This window comes from Amphiprion ocellaris, chromosome 4, assembly GCF_022539595.1.
Source record: "Amphiprion ocellaris isolate individual 3 ecotype Okinawa chromosome 4, ASM2253959v1, whole genome shotgun sequence".
NCBI lineage: Eukaryota > Metazoa > Chordata > Actinopteri > Pomacentridae > Amphiprion > Amphiprion ocellaris.
In genome coordinates, this window is record NC_072769.1 from 6369474 (window position 1) to 6378489 (window position 9016).

Genomic DNA, 9016 nt, shown 5'->3' on the forward strand with positions numbered 1-9016 from the left:
TGGTGCATCGGCGGCCTCCCGGCAGCAGGGGGCGCTGCTCGCCGCCTCCTCTCTTCTTTACACGTACAACCTCCGGCCCGGCTGGCCGCTGGTGCTGTGAGCTTTGTTTTGAATAGAAAGCTGCTTCTCAGCTGATTTTCAACGGGATGTCGGAGGAGCCAGACACCGCGGTTTCCTCACGGACGGAGAGAAAAGCTTTGGAAAAGGCCAAATTACTGCAACGGGAGAGCGAGAGGAAGATATTCAGACTGGTGAGATGAGAAAATGCGCATATAGAGAAGCTAGTGACAAGCTAGCAGGCTAACATAGCAGTTCATAATGGCAGCGTTGGTTCGGAGCAGCTCAGCCTGACCCGGTTCTCTTCTCTGCTCGCGTAGGTTGGACGGGTCCTGAAGAAACCGGAGGCCGAGCGGTCGGAGGAGGAGGCCGGTGTGCTGCTGCTGCACAGAGACACCGTGGAGGAGCTCAGCAAGAGACAAGTCCGCCGGAATGTGCTGAAGAGGAAGCAGGAGGAGGTGAGACTCAGGCCCGGAGAGTTAGGAAGCTAGCCGGTTGTTGTGGCAAAAAATCGTCCACTGCATTTCCAACTAAAGCTGCTTTTATCTGGACCAAACAATAAGCAATGCACAGCACTTAGTGTCTGTGGTGATGGAAAAAGTATGCCCTCAAGAAATCTTAATGTTTCTTGTAACAGAATAAGAAATATTTATGTCTTACGGTGTAATCAAACATGACATTTATGATTGTAGGTAATACTATACTGTACTATTGTTTCTGATGTTTAAACTGTATATGTTTGTGTAGAGAAACTAGACTGTGACATGATTTACAGATATAAAGTCGAGCAGAGATCTCTTTTGCAGTAATTCTGTAGGCTATAATCTTTAAAATATAAATCCCACGAATTAAGTCAAGTCAGGTTGATGCATTAATAACTTCACTTTAGTCACAGTGTAGCGGGAACCACTTTTTGCTAGGTGGGAAATTGCATTATATGAGTCCTTGGTATGTTATAATGTAGGACAGAGATCTGATAAAATAATGCAGATGCTCCCACATAAGGCAGTCAGTTTTCTGGCACAACACCTGCTAAGTTGGATTTGACCTGCAGTCAGATCAGAGATAAAAACTCCACTGTTTTAAGCTGAATGATTAAGCCAGTCTGGTTATTTCAGTGATTTCTTAGTGACTAGCATAGAGATGACTTTTTGCAGGGTGCTTGAACAGGTACTTAAATACAAAGAAAACAGTACATTGTACTTTACAGAATGTAAAAAGTCATGTATTCCACATAAGTAAAAGAACATGATCAGAAGGTGAAGTTCTCATCAGCCCTTTGTGGGCTGTCATAATTTTAATGAAATTAAAAAATGATTTTATGATTTCCTCACTTAGATTGAGCTTTTGTGGCTATGCACAGCAGTAAGCATGATTAAGCTGTGTAGAGTAAAGGCAAAGAATCTGTTGCCATATTTGACAAAAATCAATTTTCCTCCCTGTTATTCTTGAGTATTTGATGAACAAGATGTCGCTATGCTTGAGTAAAAGTGACCCCAATTAACAAAACTAGTTTGTGTATATAAAATATTATTCAATTTTTTTTTGTCTGCATTTATTCTCATTGTTTAACTCCACAAAAGAGGTGTCAACATTATATGCGATTGATGCATATTTTAGTCTTGCAGCCAGATATTTTAATATTTAGTGCATGTAAAATCTTATTCTCAATTGTCATTTTAACACTGGTGATTTTTCTTTGGGGTTTGCCAAAAATTCCTTTTTGCAAGAAAAACCTTGAAATCAGTTACATGGGAAGTTTACCCCTACATTTGCCACACCTTCAAGTCCATCAAATTAGTATCAGGGGTTCCAGATTCGGTGCCAATGATTAGAATCTGGTTATGAAGTAAACCTGCCTCATTTAAATCTCTGACATCTGGAGTCTGCTGTTCCCTTTGCTACTGAAATCAGTGTTGTCATCATGCAAATATCTACAGAGCTCTCTATGGCATTCAGAAAAAATTGTGGTGGGTGCCTATGATTTAAAGTGATCTCCATTCCACTAAATAAATTATAAATCATCAATAAGAGACTGAGATTTTCATGACTACCAGTTTGTCAAGGACACTCAGCAAATTCAGCCCAAGAGCAGATTGCTTGATGCAAAAAAAGAAAGTTTCCAAGAACTCCAAAATTTGGAGCTTGAAATTGTTTCACTGGGAATTCTGCATTGCTTGATTCTCACAGTGACCAAATCATGTCTTATTAGCATTTGTATTTGCTGAGTAAAGAAATTTAATGTGAGAACACACAAAATTATGCTGATTAAAACCTACTCTGGGTTTTACTTAGTGATAGAGGAGATGTTTATGTTCGTAAATCTAAAACGCCTTTGTTTTCTTTTGCCGTTTTCAGGTGTTTGACGATGCTGAAGAACTGAAAAGTAAAGTCAGGCAGCTTGCTGTGGCAGTCAAGCAAGCAAGTCACCTGGTGATTTACACTGGAGCTGGTATCAGCACGGTACGCCAAACTCTACCTCCTCGTCGTCCGTTAACTTTTTTAACTTTCACATGACTGATGATGTCTTTTATGTTTATTTTTAGGCAGCTTCTATCCCAGACTACAGGGGCCCTAACGGGGTGTGGACGCAGCTGCAGAAGGGAAGGACTGTTAGGTGAGGCTTTACTGTGTTGCGAAATGAACTGCATCTTTTTTTTTTTTTTTTAAGACAATTAAACTCCCCTCCTGTGTTCTCTTTTACTAACAGTTCATCAGACCTGAGTAAAGCAGTGCCAACCTTCACACACATGTGCATTAGGATGCTTCATAAAGAAAAGCTGGTATGTGACACCTTGATAGATCACGTATAGTTGTAGTGCACCATGTTCTGTCAAGGGTTACATGTACTCTGTGTGTGTTTTTTGATATAGGTGAAGCATGTCGTGTCTCAAAACTGTGATGGACTTCACCTGCGTAGCGGTCTACCCAGACATGCTCTGTCTGAGCTGCATGGAAACATGTTTATCGAGGTGAAGCACATGCATCCTTAGTCTTTTTTAAGTTTTCTGTGACTGACTTGCACACAGTTTCTAGTGACATCGAATCTGAAAGATTCCAACTTCCAGGAAAGTCAGGATATTCAAGAATTTACAGTGCAGTTCCCAGAAGTAGCATCTCAATAAACCAATCAATCAAACTTTTTTTTAAATCACAACTTTCATAAACTTGAGTGCAGTTCAAAGATCTTTACAGATGACTGATCAAACGATGAGAAGGCAAAACAAGTTTGGACCATAAAGGATTGAAATAAAACCACATTTGAAAAAAGCCAGGTAAAATAAATGATAAGAAACATAACATGAAAATTAACAAATAAAAATATCATTTGCAAAAACAAGAAAAAACCCTTATTAAAATGTGAAAACAAATAAAATAAATTACTATTTTAAAAACTAGACCTGAGAAACAATAGATAAAGTAGAGGATCCTCACAAGGATTTAAAACTCTTCCTTTCAGACTCAGGCATGTTTGTGTTTATTTCATCTCTCAGGTGTCTCACATCTTTGAAATGCTGCTGGTTGAACTCCAGGTCTTATGACTTCATCACTTGATTGTGGAGAAGAGCCAAGTTTCAGTGCAAATTACTCTCCAGTTGTTTTTTATTTTTAACTTTTCATCGCTTCATTCCACCCTCTGGGTTGGTATAGTGTCTGCTCTGCTGCCTATACTTTTAAAATGCCCCACTGGGGGTGAATAAAGCTCTTTGCAATGAATAATTTAATAAACAAATGAGGTTTGTGGGGGTGAGTTGCATCAGCAGTGTAAGATGTGTATGGATGAGTGAGCAATGTGGGGGTGAGAGGGTTGAAAGTAGCTCAAATGTCAAACAAACCAAAGCTTGGGGATGTGATGTGTTGGGGAGACAGATAGCTAGACTGACAGCAGGGCTGGCTTGAATGCACTGAAGACGTACTATGATGCTATAACCTATGGTCCTGACTGCAGCTGTTACTCTGTACACTTAGATTATCAATAAAAAATGCATTATTGTTAAGACTGTACATTTTTGACATTGTTCATTGTTCTTTCTAGATTGCAAACTCTCCTGGGAAACACTTTTCTAAAGAATACAAGTTGTTCTGACCTGCTGCTTTTGCATTCTGTCCTCAGGTGTGCACGTCTTGTTCACCTGTCAGGGAGTACGTACGCTTATTTGACGTGACGGAGCGGACGTCGCTGCACCGCCACACGACAGGACGCAGGTGCAGCCATTGTGGCGGCGAACTGAGAGACACCATAGTGCACTTCGGGGAACGTGGGACCCTGGAACAACCTCTCAACTGGAAAGGAGCTGCAGAGGCCGCCAAGATGGCAGATGTTATCGTCTGCTTAGGCTCCAGTCTGAAGGCAGGTTTGATGAAGCACAGTGAGTCTGTAATGTGGTTTAGTAAGTGTTGCATAGCAATCAGTTTGCGCTGGACAGACGAGCATTATGTTTATAGTTATGATTACCAATCATATTAATGCCAATAATAACTTCAACCCTTAGATGCACGAGTGATTGGACCCTTCACTCTTCTATAAGTGGGTCAAAAACGACCCATATAAGAGTCTAAGTGTTTTTATGCCATTTTTGTCATTTTGTTTAAGAATAATAATTAATGCACTTTTCCAGATTGTAATACTGTACAGTCTAAACACTATAAATAATATAAGGTAGTCTCACAAATAATGTGTGATGTTTGATTTGCATTTGAGGGCTCATTTTCATGCTGCTTTGTTTGTCGCTTTTCTAGGTGCTGAAGAAATATGCTTGTCTGTGGTGCATGAACAGACCAGCCAGCAAAAGGCCCAAACTGTACATCGTCAACCTCCAGGTAATTTTTTGTGAAAATCTTAAAGGATGACATCGTGGGAGCAACTCGGAGTAAATTGGACCAAAGACCATTTGTTTACAGGTCAGACAGATGTTGTCCTGGGACATCTGGAAAGAGTATAGAGTTATGACCGGCAGATTTTTGTTGACTTCTCAGCTTTTAACTGTACCCAACTTCACATTTTCGCAGATCATTTTTGCCAGCTTTTACAACATTGAACCTGGTTAAAAAACACAGCTGGCTGACTTTTTTACTGACAGATCTTAGGAAATGAAAATGAACGGCATTTTATCTGATGAGCTTCCCCTGGCTCCTCCCAAGGGTGTGTAATCTCACCTCTTTTATTTGTTTTATATGCAAATGGGAGTCGGTGTCGTTATGAAGACACACTCAGTTCCTGTGCATCAGTGTGTACAAAACAAAAGAAAGGATTAATGATTTTAGAATGAGTCCTCCACTTATTTCTCTTCTTTTCATTGGCCAGACTGTTTAGGTATCTGTAGACAATAACTAACAACAAACTGACCTTTGACTCAAACACTGATGTTGTTTGGGGGAATTGGTCACCAGCACATATACTTTAAGCATTAAAGTAGAAGGTTCACCTCATTTCAATATGTTTAAATTCTTCATTTATTCTGCTGGTTTGGGTCACTTACCCTGAAAAATGAGACAGTAACATCACAGAGACTTTGAAATCTCCCTGTACTATACAGACAGAGCCACAACAAAGGCCCAATCAGTCCTGCCTGACCGCAATCTTTCCATGTTCAGTGAAACTAACTGCAGCCATCAACTCACAGATTCAGTCTGTCTAAATGCCATACCAGCAGATGGAAAAACTTATTTGTTTTTGCTGCTGTTGTCCTTTTGAACAGTGCAAGGTGAATTTTTGTCTGTGTGGCTTGGAGTGTGTGTGTGACGACTATGTACCACTGTGGAATTTTTGTTTGTGTGTTCAGTACTTACTTCAGGACAGATTAACTCTGGGGATAATAAAGATTGTCATACTTTACCTTACTTTACCTTAGCTTCCCTTAGTTCCACTTACCTTAACTCACCTTAGCTTAGCCTATCTTAGAGTACAATACCAAATGAGGTGCAAATAAATGTCTGGGTGCTCTGATGACCGATTATGTGGATGTGTTTTTGTTTTAGTGGACACCAAAAGATGATCTCGCTCTGCTAAAGATTAATGGCAAATGTGACGATGTCATGAGCCTCCTCATGGAAGAGCTGAACATTCAGATTCCTGCGTACAACAGGTAAGGATCACGTGAAGCAATTTTATCTAATATACACAGGTAATGTGAAATATGTTGGCTCTATTATTGTAACATCTGTACTTCAATTAGGCATTTCCTTTAACAGTGGGTATAAATATTCTTGTCTCCTGTTTCGAGCACAGATACCAGTGTGTCATTAAGAAAATTCAAATAGAAATATCAGCTTAGATATGGGCACATATAAAGGCTTTAAAATTAAATATTGACATGCAGATATGACGGAAAAGTTGCATAAAAGCAAATATGGCATGTTTTACATGTAAGTTTAAGTGGTTTTCCTATTTTGCCTAGTGAATGTGAATGTTTGAAAAGCACTGTGTATATTTTATTAACAATTGGCCAAATGTCAGATATTAGCAAAAAAACTGTCATATATCCCTAAATTATTTCAACCTTGTCAAATCCAGTACATGGATTTCTCTTGAACAATTGTATACACATACAGAAGAAATAAAAGATTACACATAACTCTTTAGATCTGTTCCCCTTTCAGCTGAGGTTTTTTCTGTCTGTCTCATCAGGGCCGACGACCCCATCTTCTATCTGGCTTCACCTCTTGGACCTGAGGAGGTGAAAAGTCACTCTCGTGAGATCATAGCGCCCCCTACAGGTCTAGAGGACCGTTCAGCTGACCCCGAGGAGCAGACAGAAGTCACATCTGTGCAGGGTGGCTGGTTCGGACGAGGCTATGGCAAAGGAATGAAGAAGAAGAAAAAAGCTGCATAATTGTGGGAACTTCATGGATTCTGTACATTTTGGCCAGTTACTACCCATGAGGTATTCAAACATCAGTCTCATGACGAGGACACATTTGACTGTCAGCTTTAAGGTGCTGTTGATCTATATGTTGATATGTCTGTCTGAATGCAGTGTGTGCATGTGTGTGTGAAAGAAAAACTATGACTGGGTATTTGCTATTGGAAGATGGCACTTTGCACCATGAATTTCTTATTTTGTACAAAATTAAGTAACAGCAGGGTTTAAATGTGGCTTTTGTCATCCAACTCCTGTTCTGAGCTAGCTGGGTTACTCAGAGTCACATTTTAGTCTAGTGCAGCTAGCATAGCATTATGAAACCATTCAATTCCAATACTGAAAGTCTTAAAGAGTGGCAGAAATTACATTTCCTTGTCTGAAGCACAACTCTTACAAGCTTTAATCCTGTAAGAATGGACAGTAAAAGTGACGCAATTTGGAAACACTCCTGCATTATGAGTTTTGCTGCTGTCCTTTTCTATATGTGGTATAACTCGACACAGTATCATGTTTTTGTAGCCATGTTTTACTGGTGGCAATTCTTCCTCATAAGGTCAGATATTTTGTGGAGTATCACTTTAAACACAGTTTCATGGATTTTTGCCAAGCTGGTAACGGGTGCATTTCAGTAACTAAATAAATGTACAACATTCTGCTGGTTTGAGCATCAACTAGATGGAAAATGCTCACTGTAATATTCTATATAATATTATTATATACTGGTGTCTAAGGGGTAAATTGATATATTTATACTCATGGTAAATGGTATCATTCATTGGAATGAGTAGTGAATGCTGGCACAAACACGGCAGCATACCAATAGCCAATTTTTTGAATTTTGTGCTTCGAGTCTTTCAACATTTTCTATGTGTATGGCTGAGAGGAAAATATATTTTTATAGTGCTTTTTTTCAGATGTTCAGAACTTGCGTTTTTGAATGTACCTTTTTGAAACATGGCTTATTGGTTTTGTTCATTTTGAGATATTTGGGTAAATTATTTCCTGAACTCACAGTTGACTTTAGCTCTGCTGTAACCCATCCTCAGGTTTGCAGGCTCTGTAGTACAGCCTCTACTGTATCTTGGTTTACTGAAGTTGTTGAATTTGTTTCATGTTTACATTTCTATCTCATTTCGTTTACAGCAGTGTAGGAAGGAAAGCTTGAGTTTTGATTAATAACTCAAGCTTTGGAAGATTGCAAGTATTTGAAAGATTTTATTATGTTAAGTTACTGTTTACTGAAGTGATTGGAAACAACCAGATTAGTTGTTTATTATTTTGTCTCAGGTATTGTCTCGTAGTATTAATAATCACTTCATGTACCATCAAGTGTCAGGAGTTTTAATGTGACAAGACTAATCATGATAAGCTAGTGCTCAGCATTCCTAAAACTCAAACCAGTGCTCAAACAGAATGTGAAAACTTCTTGTTTTTTCATGTATTTTGCAAAAGAACTGATATATTTGTGACACAATAAATCATGATACTATTAATTTTTATTGTGCTGACTCTTGCTTTGACTGACTGAGTAATGTTTGTACCCTAGCTTTACCTGTTGATTTATCGTGTAATTAAACTGCTTTTTCATTGGTGAATGTGACATACCAAACTTACCATAGGATTTATGACACAGTTTACTTAAATATTGTGCCTATGTGTGTTAAGGAATTAAGTGATGCCATTTGACTTGTTTTGCCGTTTCATATTTCTCAAAGCATCCTGGTTTAGCTGAAATAATAATGTTCTAGTTGTATTTATTAGTGGTGGAAGAAGTTTTCAAATGCTAAGTGAATCCCAAAATGTAAAAACACCATTGTAGAAATTGCCAAAAAGTGAATTCACAAAGAGCAAATGTCCATCAGAGGTGTTTACAAATCAACTCGTGTATGCAACTCAAGCCTTTCTGAGACAAGAGCAAAAGGTTTAAGGTCAAAACCCATACAAATTTGAAGAATCATCAGCCTCTCAGGGTTCTGCCTAACCATTTTGATAGACCTTTGTTCACTATGAAGACAAACTGGCTTCACAGTATTGTTTGTGAGAGTATATCTTACTTCTTCCATTAAACTGGGCAAATAACAATGGGCAGATGGAGA

The 9016-nt window shown here is 38.8% G+C and overlaps 1 protein-coding gene across 1 annotated transcript; it reads left to right on the forward strand.

Moving 5' to 3' along the window:
• Positions 1-7: 7 nt before the first annotated feature.
• Positions 8-8413, forward strand: sirt7 (sirtuin 7). The gene is made up of 10 exons (XM_023290382.3): positions 8-251; positions 378-515; positions 2416-2520; positions 2604-2674; positions 2768-2840; positions 2931-3029; positions 4172-4408; positions 4798-4878; positions 6037-6143; positions 6686-8413. Exons 1-10 carry the CDS (start codon positions 147-149, stop codon positions 6888-6890), a joined length of 1221 nt encoding a protein of 406 aa, XP_023146150.2. The 5' UTR covers positions 8-146; the 3' UTR covers positions 6891-8413.
• The last annotated feature ends 603 nt before the right edge of the window (positions 8414-9016 follow it).